Source organism: Gopherus evgoodei, chromosome 3 (genome assembly GCF_007399415.2).
Source record: "Gopherus evgoodei ecotype Sinaloan lineage chromosome 3, rGopEvg1_v1.p, whole genome shotgun sequence".
Lineage (NCBI taxonomy): Eukaryota > Metazoa > Chordata > Testudines > Testudinidae > Gopherus > Gopherus evgoodei.
In genome coordinates this window covers 208,637,363-208,662,710 of record NC_044324.1, presented here as the reverse complement: position 1 = coordinate 208,662,710, position 25,348 = coordinate 208,637,363, and the positions used below count along the sequence as shown (strand labels likewise).

Here is a 25,348-nt window from a genome sequence, read left to right as displayed (position 1 = left end):
CCTGCCACTTCTCCAGAGCACCAGGGAGAGCTGGGCTCCACCTGCAAGGAACTGGAAGCGGACAGTAGGTCACTGGCCCAGAGCAGTAGTGGCTGAGGGCTCCTCTCTGCTACCAGTAATGGGGGCAGAGAGGAGCCCTTGGCTGGCTGTCCACTGGCCGAGAGGAGCAAGCAGTAGGCGGGGGAGGGGCCAGGGATCACATGGAGTTGGTGGGTGGGGCCAAGGGGCGGAGAGAAGCCCTGGGCCTGAGGGCCAAGAGGAGCAAGTGATAGATTGGAGAAGGGGAGAGGGTAGAGAAGAGCAAGTGGCTCGGGATGCAGTGTGAGTGGAGCAGGCCAGGCTGGGGTCCCTTTTGAGTGTAGGCATGGTGCCATTGGCACCATTTTAAACCCAGTACTGCACGTTACAGCTTGCTTGCTGCAGACTCTGGCTTTCCTGTCTCAGCCCTGCTGCATGCTGACTCTCTCTCTCAGCTTCCCATGAGCTGACTACTTCTTTCCCCCTCTCTGCCAGGGCACTTTCTTTAACCCTTGAGAGTCTTTTGATCTCAGCCCTAGCTTTGGAAAGAGAAAAACATCTTTATCTGGATGGTTCCAGCAAGTTAGCTTCTTGCACCCAACTGAGGCCCAGCCATTGTTTTAGTTTTCTTAAAGCAGGTACCTGAGAGACTGCCTTATCTGTCATTGTTTTGCCCTTCATGGGTTCCTTAACAACCTCCCTTTACAGCCTTCTTTGGTTTAACACTCTGCATTCAGTCAGGATAAAATATAAAACTGAACAGGGAAACCATGTGGTACAAAATATTCCTAAGAAATTACTCGGATATTGTCCCAGTTTGGGTCACTGAGCACTCATAATTGCAACTAAACTTGATTTGAGTGGTGCTGTGTAACATAAAGTGCTATAAAATTTCCTAAGTACTCAGTAAAAATCAGGCCATGGGCATATTAAGTTGGGCACCCAAAATCGTGGACACTTGTAACAGTTTTGAATAAGACATTGTGGTTCAGTTCTCCATCTGTAAAATGAAGATACCACCACCTAATTTCACAGGTTTATAAAGATAAATTCATTAATATTTGTGAAACTCTAAGGTGCTTTAAGTTTCCTAAAAATAATCCAGGGGAAATGAGTAAAACTGAACAGTGCTGAATTTGAATAGTGTGCAGTACATAAAACACTGGGATACAGTGAAATAAAAGAGACTAGAAAGAAGGTGTACATTTTTAACAGTGAGGTGGATTCCCCATCACTGGCCATTTTAAAATCAAACTGATGTTTTTTCTAAGATATGCTCTATATCAAACAAATTATTTTGGAGGCATTCTATGGCCTGTGTTACATAGGCGGTCAGACTAGATGATTACAGTTGTCCTTTCTGCCTTTAGAATTAATGAATCTCTGAGGATGAAAAGAAATATTGAATAGCTGTCCATTCAGTGAGCACCATCAGTTCTCTGCACTGAATGAAGGGCAGGTTCTATGGGAAAATAGCATGCAATCTTGTAATTGAAGGCTGTATCACAACATACATGGGGATGAATTAAGGTTGCATTGGCACAGTTTTAAGTTCAGGTAACTTGTGAAACTTACACTTAGGATGACCAGACAGCAAGTGTGAAAAATCGGGACAGGGTTTGGGGGGGTAATAGGAGCCCATATTTAAAAAAAAAATAAATAAAAAGCCCCAAATATCAGAGCTGTCCTATAAAATCGGGACATCTGGTCACCCTATATACAATGTAAGTTGTAACTATACATAACAAGTTGTGCATCTTACTACTGCTTATTGCTTCCATGAGAAACCCCTGCTGACAACCAAGTTCTAAAGTCTGCTAGTAGTATATCAGCAAATGAGCTGTTAAAGGGCTTCTCTAAATGAAGGAAACTGTACTTTAAAAATGAAAGTCAAGTAGGTAATTAAAAATGTTTTACTTTATAACACACACAGTTTGACTAGGAGGGACCTGAAAAGGAAGACAAAGTAGGGTTTGTGACCTTTATGGTATCTTGTATAGAAGAAGACCTGGAAAAGAGTATTCAAAAAGTTGGTAAACCTTACAACTAAGTAACAATATCTAAGTCTTATTTATCCTGTTTTGTTTTTTCTATCTGATAGTTGAAATGGTAACATAACTTATGGGGAGGGAAAGTAAATTTTACTCAGTGTATTTTTTTTAAAAATTTGTTTAATTTTTTTGTTCAAATAAGTTAAAACTTATGTAACTTAAACAGATGGAAGAGAAGTTTTGTTAAAGATTCAGCACCCTCTTCTACTAAGGAATAAGAGCTTACAACAAACATGCAAACCAGGAAGACAAGGCTTGACATTCCTGCTATTTGGGTTTTTTTTTAAAAGCAGGAAAAAAGGTTATCCATCCATTCTGTTCCCATTTGTGGGTAACTTTTTACTTAATTTTCAGTTTGCTCAGCAGTTCATTGTAAAAACTTTTTAGTATCACTTTAAAAAAATTCTACTTTTTAGAAAAAATGTTCCATGCCTCTTTCTAATAACACCTTACATAACTGAAAAAATTGTGTAACACATTTGTTGTGATTTATACTAGCAGTTTACTCTTTCAACCTTTTGTGCTTTCACAGTGAAAATAGACTAAGTTGGTACATGCAAATCAGAAAATGAAAACATTAATGTTGCAGTGTTTTGAACAGCAAATGCTCTCTTGGAATATTTAAAACCAAATAACTGTCTTTGCTAAATCTTTTAAAGAATTCACAAAGGCATCTTATGTTTGTTTTTTTTTTTCTTTTAAAATGTTTAAGTATGGGACCAGAAAGGGAAAACTAGTTTTCTTGCCCGTAAGTTTGGCTTCTCCTGGTAACCAACGGAAATTTTTGTCTCCAGAGTGATTCTGTGAAGACTCCCTTCCTTCCAGGTGGAGTCCACACTGAAGAGAAAAGGGGTAAATAGTTAGAAGATGTTTAAAGGGAAGTTTGTTTCTTGGGGTAAAGAATCCTTTGAGCCTCTTTAAATAACAAGTTGCACCAGCTTAACTAAGGTAATTTAAAAAAAAAAATTAGTTAAACGTGTGTAGCTCTGTTTGTTTGAACAATTGCAATAAACCGACCTTATGACCCTGTTAAATTGATGCAAGAGTGTCCACATTAGGAGAGTTGCAACAATTTTTAAATCCATTTCTAAATCTATTTAGTTAAGTGAGTGCAGAAGCTGTATAGGCCAGTCCTTGCAAAAGGCTGTCTCAGAAAGCTACTCATCTCTTTGGAGGCAAATATATTGGTGACAGCATGGTCAGTTTAGCATAAATCCCAGCACCAGGAGCTTCCAGTTTTATTTAACAAAAAAACTTCTGCCTTTTGGACAGAAATATTTGTGAATTAGGTCCACTGTGCTAGAGAGATGTCTATCATCGGAGATATACTTTAACATTCTTTACTTTAATCCAGATTTTCTCTTCCTTGCCTTAAGACCATTGCTCCTTGGTCTTCCATCTTCTGAGACCAAATAATTCTCTTCCTTCATTTAACTTGTGAACTTGAAGTTATTATCAGATCATGTCCCCACAAACTTTTTTCTTCCAGACTATAAATTTAGCTGCTTTATTCTCTTCATATGCCTATTCTCTGCATATGCCTTTGCATCATTTTGTTGTTTTAATCTCTGTAGTCAGACCTGAATGTGTACCATATATACTTGTTCATAAGCTGAATTTTTTAGTAAAAACGGGAAGCACCAGAGATGAGGGTCGATTTATGAACAGGTATAGAGAGGGAGAGGTGGGACCCAGCCCCTCCCCCCAACAGAGGGAGCAAGAAGTGGCAGCAGAGACACAAGGGAAGAGGCAGGGCCAGAGTCTCTCCACTTCTGGCCATGCTGCTGTCCCCCTAGCCTCCAAAGCAGCTGCAGCTCCGGGCTGACAGGCTACAACCGTGCTGCTCAGCCCCACTCCCCAGAGCAGGCTGTGGCTGTGCCGCCTGGGTGCCGGAGCACACTGCGGCCACACTGCCTGGCCTACCCCGCTGAAACATGCTGTGGCCACGCTGCCCGCTCTGGCCTGCTAGAGCAGTCTGCAGCCATGCTGCGCAGCCTGCCAGAGCAGCTCCAGCCAGGTCAGAGACATACTCCCCTGGCCCTTATCTGGGGAGGTGGGAAGGGATGGGATGGGGAGAATGGGAGGGGTCCCTGGCTAGGGATGGGGTCATGTGGAGGGTGGTCACAGGGGTTACTCCCCTAACTCCCAGCTTCTCCCCATAAAAATTTCCCAACAAGTTGCTGTCCCAGCCTATCAGGGTAAGTAGCTTGCGCGCCAGGACACTTTGTTTACTTAGGTTTACCTCTGTGTCTGCAGATGCTTGAGGTAAACAAACCATCTGGGACCACCAGTGGCTTATCTTGATGGCCTGGGAGTCAAAGTTTGCTGACCCCTGAATTATAGGGTGGGCTTATGAATGGGTTGTAGAATTTTTCCATTTTTACTTATCCATCTTGCGGGGGTCGGCTTATAAATGAACCAGTTTATGATCGAGTATATACGGTAAGTCTTTCAAAAGATTTTTGTGCAGTTAAAGCTAAAACCTTGAATTGTAGTTATTTATCTTAAAAATCCCTCTATTGTTTGGATCTTTTACGTAGGTGGGACTCTCTCTTCCCCGCCTCTCCTTCTGTTATACCACGGCAACTGGGAGGCAGTCTTACACTTCCTATATTTGTACGTCATTGAGCTTGTGGCAAGTTGCTCAGTGGAGGGTCCCCCTCCATGCTCTTTACTTTCAAAGTAATATCTGCCAATGGAGACCAAATTTGTTGCCCTTCAGGGCAGGTTGTAAGGTCGGTCCATTACCCAAGCTTTAAAGGGAAATGGAGGTGTTGAGTGGGAAGATTTTTAATTTATTATCACTGAAACTCCAAGACTGTGGTTTTTGGATTAATTAGTAGTCTGTTTTCATTGGGTCAGTGTAGATTTATTATATAAAATGTTTTATTGATAGCCCATGAATAAGGTACATTGTAAAAAGAGAGAAAACGAAGTGTACACCAGGCCCTTAATTTTTTTAAGACGTTATGGTTAAGGGCCTAATCCTGTGCTCCTTGCTCATTTCTCATTTGAATAAGGGATACAGTTGAGTCCTGTGTTTGGAATTTGGCTCCTATCAGTTGTCTCACCTTCTAATTTTAAAATAAACTGTAATGAGTGGCCACCTTCAGAAGCACTTATACAATATTAACCAAAATCCCTCTCAAAAAACATTGATACTAATGCTAATCAAATAGTAGGTAGCACTTCAATAGACTTTCCAAATAAGAAATGTTATAGAAGTATATTAAACTAATATATAAATACTTTATAGTTTAATAGAATAAAAAATCTTCTACCTTTTAGTGCCTGCATTATTGCAGCAAAATAGCCTTTAATAAGAGGACCTTGAAACAATTGGCCAGCATTTATCCCATATGTAGTTAATAGGTGTAAAAGGCCTAAGTTATAATGCCCATGACCTTAGAATATATATAACTACTTTGACCCATTTGAGGGGGCACTTACTAACATAATCTTTCACTCTCTTTGATTGCGTGGAATATCATAAAAAGCAACAGAGACTCCTGTGGCACCTTATAGACTAACAGATGTTTTGGAGCATAAGATTTTATGGGTGAATACCCACTTTGTCAGACGCATATGAAATATCATAGTTAACTTTCAGGATGACAAGTTATGGTGTAACTCTCTTAATTCTACTTGTTGATTTAAAAACCCCTCTTTTCTCCTCAAATTGTAATGGTGCATGTGTGCAGAACTTTCAGGAGCCATAAATACATCTAGTGCCACAAAAAGTGGAAACAATTTGTTCTGTTCAACAAATGTCATATTAAATTTTAGAGAGACAAGGTGGGTGAGGTAATATCTTTTATTATTGCTTCTGTGGGTGAGAGAGTCAAGCTTTTAAGCTACACAGAACTCGTGAGGACGAGCTTGTCTCTCTCACCAACAGAAGTTGGCTCAATAAAAGAGATTACCTCATTCACCTTGTCTCTCTAATATCCTGGGACCAACACGATTACAACAACAATGCATATTAAATTTTAGGAAGCATACTTGCTGCTCTGTCAAAGCATTATAGGTAATGTTTCGTATTGAATAATTCGATTGTGATTTTTTTCATCTTTACAGTAAGTTATTGTATAACTAGATCATCCAGGAAGACCTGGTAGTTGTACACAATGTATATAAATATTTTCCACTATTTTTTCTCCAGTAAAGCAGTTGAATGGGATTTATGAAACAAAATGGATGTAGTTCTAAAATTAGCAGCATTTTGTAAAGTGTTTATTTTTTGATAACTCCCTTCCAACCTAGGAGATGCCAACACAGTGTCATATTTCCAATTAAATGAACAAGTGTAGTTGTTCCCTTTGGAGCTATGGCCATTGTTCCCTTGATATACTTGGATTGCATGAGTCCAGGGAGCTGGAATTCTCCCCAGTTCAGATCTCCCAGTTTTCGATAGAAACCTGCCTACTTTCCACATACATCACCTATAAATAACTGGAGATCCTTCTAAATGTTTCTGTAAGACTTGAATAGATAAAAGCATGTGCCAGGGATATTTTGATGAAATAATATCGTGCTAAGGCTGCAGTAACTGTCTTCCTCTCTCAAACTTGTATCTGGATTTTTATGTGGGTGCTGGCAATAGCCTGAGATGAAGTTCTGCTATTAAGGGCTCTTTCTATTGTATTCCTTCTCTTGCTGTCATTTGCACTGCCCTAAAATCAAGCCACCAACTTAGACATTTTCCTGGTTTTCTGAGTGGGGGTAGGTATTCACAGTGGCAGGCACTTTCCTCTTGTAGATGGCTTGTTATTTAAGCAAACCTATTCTTAGCCATTACACCATGGAATTGGGTATATTCCCAAATCTTGACTCTTTCCTGGGAAACTTGATGGTGTGCTACTTTACCAGTATGGCTGGGCACCTCTGCTGCCTTCATAGTGAGCATTGCTGTGCAGTTCTGATGGACTGTAGCATATATCTTAGGAATGTTAAGTAAAGGTCAGTAGTTTGTAAAAGATCATAGGAACGGATGTAGTTTCACACAGAGTATAATACTTAATTTTGAAGTAGATTGTTTCTTGTAAAAGGACTAACAGAAAAATTCTAAAAGGAAATAATTAGTGCGTTACATTATTTTTAAGCCTGACCATCCTGACTCCCAGACATATATCAAAAAAGGTTAAGGGTAAAAATATATGTATCGGAATATTGTCTGCCTTGTTCAAATCTTTGTGCCACTGAGGTGCTTCAGAGGGAGTGGAAGTCACTTGCAAGTCCCCTGCGGGGGATTCACTCAATATGAGAGAATCCCCAGTTTGAAGAAAACCCAGCTTTTGCACCTCCTTGCCTCAGCCCTTGGTGCAGAGGAGTGTGTCAGAATCAGGAGAGTGGCTGGAGCACATTGTGCTCTCGCTATCCTCAATTGGCGTATAGTCCCTTGTGGATTTTAGCCTGATGGTGCAAATTAGAGCTGCCTCCAAGCTGCTCTAACCTGGCCTGGGGGAGAGTATCAGGGAGTAATTGGTTCTCATCTTCCACTGCCCTGGGTAACTATGTGGTGGAGTGGAGCCATCCTTACTAGACACTCCCTGAAGCTTGGACCATGACTCAAGTGCCTCTTCTGCCTTGCCATGCGGCTCCCACAGCCAAATAGAGCATCAGAAGTGAAATAGCCAAATGCTAGTCTCTTCCCTGCTGTGCAATGCAGCAGTTGGACAGACAGGGAACGGCAGAGCAGCTGCAACATGACAAGGGGCATGTTGGAACTGTAAATGAAATGATAGTAAGGATTACAAAACCTGAAGGGATAGTTATTTTTTTAAAAAAGCCCCAAACCTGCCCTTTAAAAATACAAAAATGTGTCTTGGTTTAACAATTTTTTCTACACAAAAAGGAGACACTGAAAGTGACTATACGTCAAATGCATAAAGTAAACTGGAAAGTGTATTCTCTGATTTTTCAGTTGCCATAATCTTAGGTGTTCCTTGTAATGGCGGTAGATCAGTATACAGAGAAATGTGGGGTTTTGTTGTGTTCTGCCCCTAAATAGGTTTTTCATTGAAGGTAAAACTGTCAGGCTCACTTATTCCAGCACCTTTTAAAGGATGGCCTAAAAATGCCCCCGCTTCTGTAGGAAGGCAAAAGATATTGTAGAGGAAGCACTGCACTGCCTCACGAGCCCACAGAAATCGCCAGAAAACCTTTTGGTCAACTGTTAATGGGAAGAGAAGGGAGTTACTGGGAGCAAGGCCAAGATACAGAATTAACTTTTTATAGAAGAGCTAAAAATAGAAAATTGGGCTAACAATTATATAAATATACACTAATGGGGGGGATAATATGGCAAAGTTGTATTTTTAAATGATATGTGTAAAAACTCATGTTGCTTCCCTCTCTCCTGTCCTTATTTATCTGTTTAGATTGAAGCTCTTCAGCTAAATAGGGATTTGTCTCATTTGTAACAAGCCTAGTGCACATTTGGATGCCACTTAAATCTCTAATAATGAATACTCTTTACAAAGCGCACAGTATTTGGAAATATTATAGAAAGAATAAGTGTTGCATAGCAGGTGCCCATATTTATACTATTGGCCTGTTAGATTATAAACTAAGCATGGTTGGGCCAGGACAGTACTTTGATGGAGACCTGATAAATATCTAGATGATGTAGGAAATAGATATATTCCCTTTGAATTGATATCGAACCAGTCCCCTGTCATCAGGGTGAACTTTGCTGTTGCCAGTTCTGTATTTCAGAGGACATTCAAAACCAAGGTCTTGACCACTTGTGTTTAGTAAAGATCTTACTGTCCCTACTATAAGAATGAGGGACATTAACGCACACCTTAACTAAATATCACTTTGAATACTTGCTGCACGTTTTTCCTGCCAGCATTCACCTTGCAGTTTCATCTAGACATTGTAATAACTTCTTGTGTCAAACTTGTATAGCAGTACTGTCAGTGGTGGATACATCACTTACCTACCCCTCAGTTGTTGTGATTCGTAGAGTTGCAAAGAGCTTGGTGATCCCCTGACAAAAGTTATTATGTAAAAGTGTATTATAATTTTCTTTGAATGTGAACTATGTATAATTTCTCATTTGTCACACTCATCATTTTTTCTTTATTTTTGGAACAAGCAGTTAAAGAAAACTTGAAATACGTTTCTTTGGTGTTTGTTTGTTAGACAACGTTGCTAAGCCGTCTGGAGCGAATATTTGAAGTTTGCTTTCCTTCCATACCTGTTCTTGAAATAGAGGAAGAGATAATTTCCTTGAACCTTTTTTCTGGAAGCAAGCAACAAAACAGATGAGAACAGGAGAGACTTGGGCTAACTGTGGGTAAGAAACCCTAATATGGCAAACTTAAAGAAAATCAAGTGAATAAGCTACTTCTAGTAAACTAGGTCTTTACACAGACTATAAACTTTAAAAACCACGTAGCGAAGTATGTCAAATTCCGATGTTCTGTAAGGGTCTTTAGAAATTATAGGGTAAAAGTTAATCATTGTAGTTCAGTAGTCTGTTCAGTGACCACATGTACTGATAGTATTTTCATCTAATTGGTTTTTTCCTCTGCTTTTAGTGATGTCTAATGAGATAGTTAATTAAGATGTAGCCTATTACTTACACTTGCTACAAATTGCTGTATTAATTAATGCGTGACAGTCTAAGTAGGCCTGTTCTGTCTTCTGTGGGCATCATTTTCAGTTAGAAGTCTGAATAATAATTGTTCGGAACACTATAGCAATTTTAACTCCTTGAGTACTAGTGTTTGGGCACAAATTTAATTGGAATTTATAACATCAGTCACATTAATAATTAGAATATGTCTAAAGCTGCTGAGTCATATGATTCTTCCTGTTGATGATTGATTTTTCATGGGTTGTGTAGGAAACTTATGGGAAGTGTGGGACACAGCTGCAGGATATCCATGATTCGTATGGATTGAGATATCAGTGGGGTGGCTCCCCAGCAGCAACAAAAGCTTTTATTGCTCCTTGGGAATTGACACAAGAAATATTGTGAGTTTATCTATAAAACTTAACTGTTTCTGTTAGGGGGAGCTGTAGTAAATTTACTTGTGCATGCCTGTGTTTCTTTCTGAATGATCACACTTCTTCATAGAAGACATACATTAAAATGAGTTTTCGTGTCAGTATATTTAGTACTACAGCTTCACAATTCAGGAGCAATTTATATTTCCAGTATAAAGTTTTTAAAAGAAAATGAAAACCTTGTTTAGTTATAAATTCATATGGTCTTTGCTCTGATATGAATCTCATAAATATAACCCTAATCCATTGACCCATATTTTAAGATATTAATTTTATTTATAATTAAGATAGAATGGGAGAACTTCTTAAGTCATCCATCCATCTTTTTTATCAGCTCTTTACAGGCAACAAGAAGCAGCCTGTTATTGTACCCATGTATGCAGCAGGACTGGTAAGTACCGTAGTATGCTTCCCACAAAAACTGTGTATAATCAAATATATAAGTGCCATTAAGCACCACACAAACTGAGAGAGGTTTTTATAGCATGCCCAAATACTTGTTGAGAATCAATAGAGTTGTTAGAGAGAAGCTTGCAAAACATGTAAATAACTTGCTTTATTTGTTTAGTAAATTATGCTGAATGTGATCCAATCTCATTTTGGTGAGAAGAAAAGATTATAATGCAGTATGTTTAAGTGTGTGTAGGCTGAATAATGACTCTTAGCTTATTTAGTGAAAATCCATGAGATTAGAATGCAGCTTTTAAAACATTCAAGAAAAAAACCTCAATTAAGAAGTTTAAAGTGGCAGGGTTAAATCCTCGGTCAGGAAATGGCAATGTGAACATAGGAGTTGCCAGAATGGATCAGATTATAAGTCCATATAGTCCAGTATACTGTTTCTGACTGATTAGTACTAGATGCCGCTGTTCAAGAAAACCTATTGTAGACAATTATGATATTACTAAGCAAAGTTCCTTCACCTATCCCCATCAAACATTACTCTTCTGGCTCATGCAACCATTACCCTGATCCCTAGTACGTAAATCTGAGTACATGATCACGTGCTGTTTCTCAGGGCTGGTCTACACTACGGGGGAAAATCGATCTCAGATACGCAACTTCAACTACATGAATAATGTAGCTGAAGTCGAAGTATCTAAGATCGAATTACTCACTGTCCTCACGGCGCGGGATCGATGTCCGCAGCTCCCCATGTCAACTCTGCAACTCCGTTGTGGTTGGTGGAGTTCCGGAATCGATATAAGTTCGTTCGGGGATCGATTGCTACCCGCCGATACGGCGGGTAGTGAAGACATAGTCTCAAATACAATATTTTTTCAACATTCTTAGATACCTGGGTATCTTCTTGTATTGCTATGCACTATTCCATGTCTTCCAGTCAATGAAAGTCCTGTATGTACAATATCTGCAGTGATTGAGTCAAGGGCTCCTATGAATTCCTGCCTCATTCAAGGAACACATTGTACAAAGTGGACATCAGGCCATACGTCCTTACAGGATGTGTTCCACAGATACCATAGACTGCCTTCGCTCTGAAAGTTGCTTTAAAAAATAGCAACAGTATGTAAAGGAGGTTTTTCCCTTCCGTGTCTTTGAAATCTAAAGTAGTGTTGTCTGGTGATCTCATCCATTTTCATTTAAGAATTGCAATAATTTCTCCATGTTGTCCTGTCTGGCATCTTAGACACCTGGCAATATCTGTAATAAGACAAACATTGACAGACCGAGAATCATAATTTTTCTGATGAGAGTTTTAAAAGCTTTTTCTGTTTATGGGAATTTCATTTTTTTTAAATGTTAATAGGTAGTCCTCTTACAGAAGAAATGACAACTGTCTGGTACATGTTATGCATTGTTATTTATCAGAAATATTTTAATATAAGATTTCACAGCAGTTCAGACTTGGATTTATTAAGCCCTATTTGTGCACTGCTTTGAGTCAGGATCTGCCTGTTGTGTATTACAGAGGGAGTTTTAAATCTCTTATTAGTAAGCAGTGGCTTATCTTATGTATATATTTAGGAGCTGGACCATCTATTGTACCAGTAAGCTATGTACTTGGCCAATAATATACATGGTATTAGTCACCCATCACAGCAGCTCATGCCTCATAGAAATCTTTACAAAATTCTTCTTGAAAATATCATCATAGAAACCACTCTCCTAAATTTTGTTTTTATATAATATACATATGCACATATGAGTTAATTGTTAAATATAAATAAGCAGTATGCAGATGGACTTTTAATGCAAAATGCCTTACTGTGTCCTCTTACCACACAGCTTCAGGTGTTCCCTCCATTCTGAAACTAAATTTGGTTTCTTTGCTGATCCAGTGAGTTTGGATCCTGAACGTTAATTTCCTCATGTGGTGGAACCACTTGACCATTGGACAAGCTAATTTTGGTGGCCGACTTACACAATTTCAACGATATGTGGAACAAACCCATGGTTTGGACCTGCTTCTGTGTGAACAGAAGTCTTTTGTATGTCTGAATGCACATTATGCCTGTGACTACACCAGTTTTTCTCACTTATGTGCAAAAGAGCTTAAGAGTTCAAAGCCCACTCAGATCATTATCCTAGGCCTTGAATACTTGATTCAGAATGAAAAGCCCTGTCTCATTGACCTCTCTGAGATTTTAAACTGGATTTACATCCTTGGCGGTAGTAATAGCAAATCACACAGAAAATAAGGTATTGGAGACAAAATCATGCTACAAAATGACTCAATTCTTATAAATAACCAATTTATTTTGTGTGGTAAAATGGAGTAAATACTACTATATTACTTTCTCCTGTGGCACTTGATCCTTATGAGAGTCCACTTACACCAGGGAGGGAAAATGTCATTGATTATGGAACAGTATCTTCTAATTTGTGTGATGTTACTGATCGTAATAAGACTCAGTTAAAGGGTTTGGGTCTCCATTGTTTTCTGTAAAATGGTCCCTATGATCCACTAAATAGAGCTGGATGAGGTCTTAAAACATTGAATATGAAAATATTCCCAGAAATAACATTTGGGACCCACCTGCTTCAGAATATTACTATTTAGTACCATATTTCCTGTCTTTCAATGTCTGTGTAGTTCTTGGCGTATATGTACACATGACTCTTATTTTTTTAGGGTATGCTAGAGCCTACCAAGGAACCTCTGAAACCATATCTGCTGCAGAAAAATAGCTTCTATAGGACAGACTACCCCTGTATCACCAGAGATGAGCACATGTACATCTGATCAGTTCCAGGTAAAAAACTGGAAAGCAGGGTGCCTGATCTAGCTTTATAATATTACAGTTCAGGGTTCTGGTGCCAAGGGAATCTGAACATATATAAAAGAGTTTTCTCTGCATCACAGTAAATCCCACCTTGGATCCACCCCTTGTGTGTCTGGAAGGAGTCCCGAAGCTGTCTCTGGTTGCCAGCCACTAACAGGGAGACCTGCATCTGCTAAGAGCCCTGATGACCTCTAATGCCTCTAATGGTTAGCTGCTTTCTAACAACTGACAGTGAATGAGCTCCTGCTGTGATTGTGAAGTGTGCCATAGCAGCTGGCCCTCTTCTGACTGATGTTTTTCATTCAAAGTTCTCTCTGAGTTTCTTGTACCTTCCCTATCCTTAGTGCCCTTTTCTTTTTGTTTTCATATTTTCTGTATGGAGCCACTTTTACTTGTCTGACAAATGTCTTACATTTTCTAAAGTGTAGTTTTAAAGTTGTGCTTGTTGCACTGTTTTTCCTTGCTCTTTATATTATCTTGCAGAATACATAGGAAGCAGCCTGGCCAGTTAGAGAAATACCCTGGGTGTAGTCATAAAATGTCCATTACTGGCACGTGTGACTGTCTCCAACATCTGTCAGTGGAACATTCTGGGGCATCAGAGTCAGTGGGACACACTGAGGCATCTAAATCATGAGCATATCACCTCAGTTATGCTCAGCACAGGTTCAGAGAATGAGGTTCAATACAGACATCCCTCAGAGTTCTGATCAAATCAATTAAACCACTCTGCTCCTTTGATTATGCATCAGGCCCATGACTTCTGATTGAAAAAACATCTATGACTCTAGTTCCAGTTGTTCTGGTGCTTAGTTAAGCCATTGAATCAAGCACTTCAGGACTTATTGATCTCCATTAGCAACTTGTTCTACCATGTTGACTTGGGCATAACAGAGCTGCTGTGTCCTGCTGGTGGTGAAAGTGTTTTTTCGCTATTGACTCCATTCAGAACAGTCAGTACCCTGGGTGCTCCAAGTGCATCTGTGTTTATGCTTGTATCTAGTTATCTCTGTCTTTTTGTATTCAGCACCATCAGTGTCAATAGTCTCAAAGTGACCAGATTTGACTCTTGTTTCAGTGATCAATTCAGCCCCCATCTAGTTTTGTTTCCAAGCCCTATGGCGAGACTCAGCACCTCAGTTCCCCATTTTCTTCTCCTTCCCTTTACTCCCCTTTTTTAAAAAAAAAAAAAAGTTGTACTCTAGGGATCTATCTACATTCCTCTCCTTTTCGAGTATCTTCTATTTTGTATTTTGGACATCAGTTGACTTCTTTGGTGGAGTCTGAAGTTGTTATCCTCATCTCAGCATTCAGGATAACTTTGTGCTTTCTTAGTTGCTTTTTGAGATACCTGGAGAAGTTTGATTTTTTTCAAGAGTAGGGACCTGCTGTGACCGAGACCTTTAGAGAGAGAATTACCAGGTATTCTTTTCTGAAGGTATTTATCACTGCAGATCCACGCATACACCTCTTCCCCACTGTGTTGGAGGTAAAATGTAATGACAGAATATATTTTATGCCTTTAGCTATTAGCTGGCATTCTGCTTCGATTAAACTCAATGAGATGGGCTCTTTAAAGGTCCTGTTAATTACATGAAAGGCCACTAGAACTGTTGGTGATGACAGATGCATGCTTCCCTGCTATTGGCCACTGGCCAAAGACAGCTGTGGAACCCTATTCAGTAACATACATGTGAATGATCCAAGAATGGGATGTAAGAACAAGAATTATAGGTAAGAACTGTCTTTGAGCAAGCGATGGCAGGGCATTTTATGGAATTTAATTTATGAAGTACAATAAAGTAGCTCTGAAGTGGTAGTCTAGAAAGGAAGGTAGTATTTGAAAAAACAAACTTTTTTTTGTATAGTAAATTTTTTCCAGTGAATATATTTATGATCTAATGTATGAACTGTATACAGTTGTACAGTAAGTCTTTTCTTCCAGTTTTCCAAAAGTCTTGTTTACTGTGCTATATTTGTGGCAGCATTTAAAAGTTGCCAGTATATTTGCATTGCAAGCTTGTTTTGCAGCTTTAAGACCGCAAAAATTCTTTTTGTTCAGACTTAATCCCTTAAGTGGGTTATTTGTGTGGAGACAAATGTTTAAATCTTAAACAGTCTCTTTTGAATTAAAAAAGCTCCCACATAGTGAAACAGCAATAAACTATATTTATAGTGCTCTAGAAGGTAATTGAAAAACAGTTCATATGTTAAACCAAAAAGCTAAATATTGCACACTAAAACTAGGTTTTTCGATTGCCTCTTCCTCACTTCCTTAGCTCACCTAAAGATAATTCTCTGACAAATTGCACTGACTCAATTGTTTGTTTAAACCCCAGCCTACAGTCCTAATCTAAGGCTAAAAAAAGCCTACTCCTATAATCAGATTTCTCATACTTTTTGTTCGGCACTTCTCATTAGAGTTAAAACATACTGTTTGGAAAATGGTTGTAAAACATCTGGGCTTCCAAAGGATTTTCTGCTTGTAAGGCTGGCAGAGTTTAAACTCCCACATCTGATACACATTCCTATTGTTTTTCATCGTCTGGGATACCTGTACAGAGCTTTGAATTATCAGTGTTGCTAGAGTCATCCAAGGGCCAAAGCCAAGAGCACCAGGAAATTATTTCTATTTAACTGCATCTGAATCTTTTGTCCACAGCCCCTTTTCCTTTGATTTTAACAACTATCTCAGAGACTATTCATCTTTCATGACACTTTGCGGATGTTGCCAACGTTTCTCTACAGGTTATATACATTTTTGGCAGCTTGCTGCTCAGAAGCTCTCTGAACCAGCAGAATAACTTCCTTGTCCCCAAAAGCAGGACAGTCTGTATTGGAGCCAATTTTTGCACCTAGGGTCCATCTAACACTTTTTCTCAATTTTTGCTAACATTTGAGAGTAAATTCAGTGTTCATGAAAGTGAAAGAGGCTCAGTCCGGGTAGGCACTAGTATAATCTTACCCATACAGCTCTGCCAGTGCTCTTCAGTCCTGAACTAAGTTCCCGCTAAGCTGCATGTCTGCACAGCTGTCTATTAAGCGCCGCACAGGTGCTCAGGGCGGCGGCTGGGAGAGGGGAAACATGCCCTCCCTCAGCCCTGACCCGACCTGCTGTGGCCAGGGGAGACCTCCTTTCCTGGCCCCAACCCAGCCCCAGCATGGACCTGCTGCGGCCATGGGAGAGGCACCTATCCTGTGGCCCCAGCCCTGGAGCTGCCGTGGCGGCGAGAGGCACCCCTTCCCCCCAGCCCAGGTGCTGCTGCAGGGAGAGAGAGCTGGGGGGAGATCTCTCTCCCGACCGTAGCCCAAGGGCAGCTTGCACCCCAAACTCCTCATCCCCAGCTTGGCCCCAGAGCCCACACCCCAAACCGGAGCCCTCACCCCCTCACACTCCAACCCTCTGCCCCAGCCCGGAGCCCCCTTCCAGACCCCAAACCCCTTGGCCCCACATCTGCTATATGCATTTTATGTGCACCAATATGGAGGTGATGTGTTACATATCACCTCCATATTGGTGCATATAACAAAATTCATTCCGCACATGGATGGAAAAAATTAGAGGGAACACTGGTCCTGAATCTAGACACTTTAACAGAGACTTCAAAACTATTTTCAGGGTGATTGTGTGGCTAAATGGGGACTGGTAGGAAACCATTAATCCATGTTTTCATTTGTGATTAAAGCCTGGATTTGAGCTCATTTCTTTCAATGGAAAAATGAGATTCAGTCATGAGTATTTTTAGTAAAAGTTCTAGACGGGTCATGGGGCTGTGATTTTTGTTTTTTTGTTTTTTGCCCATTACCTGTCCATGACTTTTACCAGAAATACTCATGATTAAATCGTAGCCTTACTCCTAACATACTAGGCATGGCTGTCATAACTGTACCAGCTGCAGGTTCTGCATTGGCACCATTATTTTTTTTGCCACTAATTTGAGTATTTTCAAATGCTAGTATTTTCACTAAGAGTGAATAAAAATTAGATATGATTAAATCTTTAGACACCAGGTTGTGAGAGACTGCTTTAAAGCATACTCATCAGTACTGGGAACATTTCCTAATGTCTTTGCAGAAAAGATTTCTCCAGGTAAAGCTTTTACCATAAGTAAATACAGAACTTCCATTCACTTCTTATTTTTTGGTTTCCAGTAATATTTTTCAAGAAGCTAGAGGCTTCTTAAAATGTACCTTTTATTGTATGGAGCTGGCTCAAGCCTCTGACCTTCTACTTTGTGAAATTGCACAACCTTTCAACATTAAGTTGTTCCAACTTTTAGAGAAGGAGGCAATAGCTGATTAAAACAAGAGCCCCCTTCTTACTGAAATAGTCAGAATGTGTCTTAACCTCCAAGAACCTGATAATAAAGTTTAACTCCAGTAAGACATTCCATATTGATTACCAAAAGTTACAACTGTTCCTGCTGACTCAAGGATAATGAAACAAACAAAATACAACCTACCAAACTTACCTAGTTCAAGGAAGATCCTTCCCATTGTTTCTAAAAGCTAATTTCACTGCGGAGCAGAAATGTAACAAGCAAGGCCTACCTATACCACCTATTTGTAATGCTGCTTCTGTGGATGTCCTCAGAATACAAATACATGTACAAGTTACGCTACAGGTTGCCACTAGTTATCAGGAAGCTAAATATATTCTTCCTTCTACCCCCACCCCCATTACTTGTTCATTCTATGTGATCTCTGCATTTTGCTTAACTAACTTAAGTGTGCAGAAGGATTGAACAAAAGGAAATGGAAAGCTAAGGATACTCTCCCAGGAGGAGACCCGGTTTCCATTTTGAGTCTTGCCCCTGGATTTTGTGTGTGTGTGTGTGTGTGTGTGTAAATTCTGGCACAGCATCTCTTTGTCATCAGACAGAAAGTTTGGGACTTAGCCTTTATTGGTCAGGATAATAAATCACAGGGTTGTTGTAGGCAGTCTTTTCTTTTCAGAGTGTAGTGTACTCCCCAAGTGTGCTGGGGGGAGCCTCTCTCTAGAAAGGAAACTTGAGTTCCTTTTTGGTGAGTAACTTTCATTTTTTGATATAATTGTGCCAAAGCATACAGAAGTGGAAAACATACTCTTCTTATTTAAAATAAAGAGCCACCTAAGCTAAACTGTGTGTTCACAACCTTTCATGCACAAAAACTGTATTTTGTCCAGTTTGAGTAGCAATTTCTTAAATTTTAATGCTGTATTAATGTTTTTTGTTTTTGTTGCCATAATTTAATTAAATTAACAAAAACCCATTGGGGCTAGGGAGGATATCTCATCTGTTTGATTTATAATTGAACCAGACTTTGAGGTAGACTTCAGGTTTTTTTAATGTGTACTAAGAAAATTTATAGCTCACAACATCTGAAGGTTAAAATATTTGTCTTATGTTCAATTGTCCCCTTAATATTTAGGTGCAAAAATAATTGTGTAATACATTTTACATTGTTATAACCTGAACTGAAATCTGATTTCTGACTTTTCAACTCTAGGAATCTCTACCACCTGTCCAGTTTGACTGGAGTAGCAGTGGCCTTACTAACCCTTTAGATGGTACGTCTCTGCGTAGAGCCTCTAGCACCAGAGCTAGAGTTAAGAAAGCTACAAAGTTCAGACAAACATCTCTCTGCTGATTTTTTTTTTATTTTATTTTATTTTTTTTAATTATATATTATTTCTTACTCTTAACTTTGGAAATTCAGGCTTTCTTTCTGGTTAGATCTGCCACAAATAAAGCAATCTGTAATGTTAAAACACTAAGAACTAGGTAAGATTTTATTTTCCTGCATTTATGTTGAGCACACAGTGGAAATATTAACACCTCATTATATATTTTCAGATTATAATGAAGATCTGAATAGTTTAGGATTTTGGATTGACATGTTTTACTCTTAAACATGTATTTTTCCCAATGCACAATTATCTGTTTAGACTTCCTTATGAATGGCAAAATTAAGTATGTAGTGGCTACTTCAAAGCACAATTGTTTAACCAAAAACTGTTTGCAAAAGAGACATTTCTTGACCTGGAAGTTTTCAGATTACAAGTATTTTATATATTAAAATGGAAAATGTATAATTTAATGTGTAAACACTTTTGCTTAAACTCAGAATCTACATATTTTCAATTAGAGGTAGCTACATACATTGACAAACATAGTTGTCTACATAGTTAAAAATTCATGTAAAAGAATTTTATACTTTTTATTTTAATGGGGAAGTGAGTTTTCACACCTAACTGTGTGTCTTAAATGTAAGCTGGAGGAGAAGGAAAAGTAACAAGTTTAATAAACTTGTTGGGTAGCAGGTTAGAAACCTGTAAAGAACATGCGGTTTCTGCTAGCAACAATTATTTCATAATACACGAGTTGCTAAAAAATTAGCTAAAATAAATTACATCTGTAACTACATCAGTGCTATCTAGTAGTGTTGTTACCAGGATCTGTGCAAAATAACAGCTTGGATATCAGTACCATGGTGATGAAGGAAAGCCTGGATGGGCCCTTTTGCTGTTGTCCGGTGTCCTATTACTTCAGTCAAATCATCCTGCTTTCTTTTAACAAGCAACTTCTTCAAAATGTATCCTGTTTGATTTCTGTTTAAGTGTTAAAGGGGAAAAGTATAACTTACCACTGAGAAGCTGGATGTAATCATGGCATTCATTATGATGTATTTACATTGTTTTAAGCTGATATTGACAGTTCATAACCTAAAACTAGCTAATATAACTTGTCCAGTTTTCAATTCTGTGCTTTAATTGGAGGGTTAGTTACATCTTCATGCTAGAAGAATGGTTTGTTTTCTTTGACTTTTAAATTCATTCTACTTCTACAGATTGGCCTAAGAATTGTTTCCCTTTAATTGGGCAGATCTCTCTTGCTGGTTCTACTCCATTTTTAGACTGAAATAAATCTTTCTTTCTACTTATAAAGTTACTAGTGTTGAATTATTTGCTGCGCTGTACATGAGAAAATGTACATTGAATTAAGTTGTTAACCTCTTTAGAAATTACAAACTAATATTGTAAGCCTTGTTTTCATGTCAATTTTTAAATTATGTAATGAGTAACTAATTATAACTTGCATGTTCAAGTGTGTGTCTTACCCCTTTTTACACATAAACCCCTCCCTTGGCTTACCTTCTATATGGCTGCCTACCAACATGGTCACTGAATTTCAAGCTAGTGGAGGTTCCACTCTTCTGAACCTTGATTTCTTTGGGCCCGTGGATGACAGTAGCTCTAGCAGCACGACCACAATGCCAGGTCAGCAGAGTGTTATAACCACAAATATCGTCTTAAATAATTTACTAAAGCATGAACACATCACTTGACTTTCCTATAAACAAGGATCTTCTATATTGTATTTCTCTAAAATGTCTTTCTAGTACATTTTTTAATGTGTGCTATTTTCTGACATTTGTATTAAGTGCTAAGTATGTCAGCTCTGTACTGATGCACATTTAAGGAGCAAATGGCTCTTAATTTCTTAAACATCAGATATGTAAAACTTTGAAAATTTCTCATTTGAAACAGAGTGGGAAAGCTTACTTTTCAAAATAATTAATGTAAAGCAATTAGAACAAAATATAAATATAGTCTAAAAAGGTGAGAAGCCTTCCCTCTTTTCAAACAAAAGACTATTACAATACCATTGATTATTGAAATTAATATAGGTATGTGTATATATGTGTAACTTGATGAATGTGTGAACTTTATATTTAAGTAGTGAGAGATTGGGCATAGCTAACACATGTGGCTATCTAAAAATTGTAATTTTGTTCTTTGACAGTTAATACTAATGTCATGATAAAAGAGAGGTGTTTTTAAATAATATTCGTAGTTGAAAACAAGCAGTTCCATGTTTCTAGGACACTGAAAGCTCAACAAATATTAGACCACTGACTGTAAGAGGAAAGCAGTTTCAGCCATGCTATATGGTTCATTCCCTTGATAAGGGACGAAAGAACCTGTCACTTTCTACTTTGAATATAATGGGAAAACAATTGAATTCATATTTGAATCAGGGTTACATTTTCTTTAGTGTGGTTTTGACATGCTTCAAATATTTTTGTGAGCTTGTGAAAACTTGTGTCTAGGATTTTAAGTTTTTATGCTTGAAAGTTACAGTTAAATTCCTGCAAAATGCGTTTATTTTTTCATTTTATGACCATTGCTGTATTTCACTTTACAGCACCTCAGTATTTTCACCTCAGTTCTGAATTATTTGGTTTTTAATTTTACGCTTGCACTCAAATTCACTCCAACCCCCTCTTCAGGAGCCAAATAATGTAAGCATTGTGCAGCGGTGTTTTAATAATGTGATAACGGGTTTGCTATAGAGGTGCTGGGAGCCAAAATAGAGAAGTTTAGAGCATGCTATGACATTTGCATAATGCCTTCAGAGAGTTTTTTATAATAGCTAAATTTAAATCCGTCAATTAACTTCTCTTTCAGTAGAGTTCACCAGTAGATATTTTATAAGATGAATGGTAATATACATTCTCATTATCCAGCTGTCATGGACACTTGAAGTGATGCTTTGGTGGCATTTTATTGCTTTTTGGGTTTTGGTTGTTTTTAAATGTATTATCCAACTGCAGGTATTACCACCTTCCCTGGTATGCCGTATCGCCATTGCCTGCAGTATTTTCCTGACTTGTTTCTGGGAAAGTCATTTGTTTCCTAGCTTACAGCTCTGTGTGTGTTTTGTGTTCTAACTTTGTTTAGGGGCCTTGGTTGGCTAACGTTTCTCAAATCTCATTAAGGTTTTGTAGTGCTGCCCACAATCATTCTCTGATCATTTAAAAGGAATATAGAAAATGCAAGTTTTTATTTTAAAAAATCCACTTTGACTTATTTTTGAGACAATTAGCCAATTATTTGTTAAACAAAATTGACATCAGCAGTAGACGATTACTTCAGCACCTTTTGGTGATTAAATATTGCCTAGACTCCTCTTTCTTGTCATATCTGGATCCAAAATAACTTTATCTATAAAATGAATGTTAACAATAAATTAAGGGGGCTACCATCTCTAATTGATGCATCTGTTATGCTATATATACAGTACTTTTCTTCATTGCACTATGCAAACACATAATTCAGTAGGAGCTACCAAGTAGCACAATAAATTGGGCAGTAACTTCAAAAATTGTATTCTAATGCAAGTGAATGCAATAATACGTAAGTTTTTGAGTTGATAAATGATATTGAAGGTTGCAGCTAACAAGTTATATTTGTCACCCAGCTGCATATCAAAGGGCTCATTCTGATCACATTTAAAAAAAAAAAAAGTAGCTTTATTATTTATACCTTAATGGGATCTCAAAAGCTTTTGCAAGTCACTTCCCCTACTAGAAGTGGACATTCAATGGAGCTGGGTGTTTTTTGATCATTTCTGATTTCTGTAAACATCTGATACTGTTTAAAATGGTATACTGGTCTCAAACTTGGCACATTTTCCCATGTATGTAAATCTGCTAAAACCTCTCTTTATGAGAACTTGGAAAAACAAGTACGTACTGCCTAGTTTTCTTTCTAATGAACAAGTATCAAAGGCAAATACTTTTTCCTCCCACTTTTGCTTAACCAAGGGATTATCAGTTTCAATTACTTTGTCATCACTTTAATTTATTAAGCACATCTCAAGACTGTTTAGTTTATGCCAGTGATTGATATGCCAGCTATTTCCTGGGCATTAATGACCCAGCAGTGAGGAGTTTATGCAAGATGCAATTGAGGGCTGTTAATCTCATCCACTTACACCAAGGTTATGACTATTAGTTACAAAATGAAATTGGAGGCGTAACAGGCATAGCTGGTTTTTAACTAGTGAAGTTTTGAAGTTTGTTTTGTGTAGAGCATTTCTAAAAAATGCCCAGACATTAGTTAATACCTAACATTGCAATCAATTTATAACGGTTAATATTTTTAGATTGTTTATAGGGTTTTCAATTATTGCAGTTAACTCACGCAATTAACTCAAAAACATTAATCGAGGTTAATCACACTTATAACAATAGAATACCAATTGAAATATATTACATATTTTTGGATGTTTTTCTACATTTTCAATATTTCAATTACAACACAGAATAGAAAGTGTACAGTGCTCATGTTGTATTATTTATTACAATATAGGCACTGTAAAAATGATAAAAGAAATAGTATTTTTCAATTTACCTCATACAAGTACTGGAGTGCAATCTCTTTATCATGAAAGGTAACTTACAAATGGGGGGGGGTTTGGTTACATAACTGTACTTTAAAAAAAAAAAAAAAAGGGCACTTTAGAGCCTATAAGTCCACTGAGTTCTACTTCTGCCAACCGCTAAGACAAACAAGTTTGTTTACATTGGTGGGAGATACTGCTGCCTGTTTCTTATTTACAATATCACCTGAAAGTGAGAACAGGTGTTGGCTGCAAAAGTGCCATGCACGTGTTGCCTGGTATTTACATGCCAGATATGCTAAACATTCATATGCCCCTTCATCCTTCAGCCACCATTCCAGAGGACATGCTTCCATGCTGATGATGCTCGTTTAAAAAAATAGTGCTTATTAAAAAAATCCTTGGGGGGGAAGAATTGTCTCCTGCTCTGCTTTACTTGCATTCTGCATATATTTCATGTTATAGCAGTCTCAGATGATGACCTAGCACATATTCATTTTAAGAACATTTTCACAGCAGATTTGACAAAACGCAACGAAGGTACTGATGTGAGATTTCTAAAAATAGCTACAGCACTCACCCAGGGTTTAAAAATCTGAAGTGCCATCCAAAATATGAGAGAAATGAGGTGGAGCATACTTTTAGAAGTCTTAAAAGAGCAACACTCTAATCCGGAAACTACAGAACCCAAACCACCAAAAGAGAAAATCAACTTTCTGCTGGTGGCATCTGACTTAAATGATGAAAATGAACATGCGTCAGTCTGCAAGGCTTTGGATCGTTATCAAGCAGAACCCATCATCAGCATGGAAGCATGTCCTCTGGAATAGTGGTTGAAGCATGAAGGGACATACGAATCTTTAGCGCATCTGGCACATAAATATCTTGCAATATCAGTGCCATGCGAACACCTGTTCTCACTTTCAGGTGACATTGTAAACAAGAAGCCGGCAGCATTATCTCCTGCAAATGTAACCAGCCTTGTTTGTATGAGAGATTGGCTGACCAAGGAGTAGGACTGAGTGGATTTGTAGGCCCTAAAGAGTTACATTGTTTTATTTTTGGATGCAGATTTTTGGTACATAATTCTAAATTTGTAAGTTCAGCTTTCATGATAGAGATTGCACTACAGGTACTTGTATAATGTGCATTGAAAAATACAGTTTTTTGGTTTTTAAAGTGCAAATATTTGTAATAAAAATAAATATAAAGTGAACGCTGTATACCTTGTATTCTGTTGTAATTGAAATTAATATATTTGAAAATATAGTAAACATCCAAAAATTTAAAATAAATGGTATTCTGTTGTTTAACAGCACAATTAATCGCTCAATTACGTTTTTTAATCGCTAGACAGCCCTAATTGTTTAGCTACACAGTACACTGTATAGCTCGGTCTTTAGTTATTTGACATTAATTTTCATTGTAGTTTGAAATACCTTTTTTTCTTTGTCTAAACCTGACCATATGTTAAAACAGTGATGGATATAAAATTAATAGCACTTTGCATTTTAAATTCCGTGATTATTTTTACCCTAAATGCACACTATACTACATTTTAAAAAAATAAGCATTCATAGTTCTGGGCAAAAGATATGTAGACTTCAGCAATTGTACAAGAGATGTATTAAAATCATCCAGCTGTACTTGCAATAGTCTTCAGACTAAAATTATTGTATGAGCAGAAAAACGTTTTTTACATTTCCCTCTCCCTGAAGTATTTTAATAAGTCTTGATTGCCAATGATTTTTAGAAAGAATAAAGGTCATGTGTAAAAGTCCTGTAGCTACTACTTTTGATGACTGTTGTACACCACCACTTAAGAGGCAATCAGCTGAATTTTGCC

The 25,348-nt window shown here is 38.0% G+C and overlaps 1 protein-coding gene across 1 annotated transcript in view; it reads left to right on the top strand.

The window, feature by feature from the left end:
• Positions 1-25,348, top strand: part of AFTPH (aftiphilin) — a 64,971-nt gene that overhangs the window by 26,874 nt on the left and 12,749 nt on the right. The window contains 9 exon segments of the mRNA XM_030557906.1: positions 9,219-9,310; positions 9,866-9,944; positions 9,946-10,002; positions 10,005-10,055; positions 10,423-10,479; positions 13,183-13,220; positions 13,222-13,303; positions 18,824-18,884; positions 20,511-20,594. Coding sequence (XP_030413766.1) covers positions 9,219-9,310; positions 9,866-9,944; positions 9,946-10,002; positions 10,005-10,055; positions 10,423-10,479; positions 13,183-13,220; positions 13,222-13,303; positions 18,824-18,884; positions 20,511-20,594 — 601 coding nt within the window.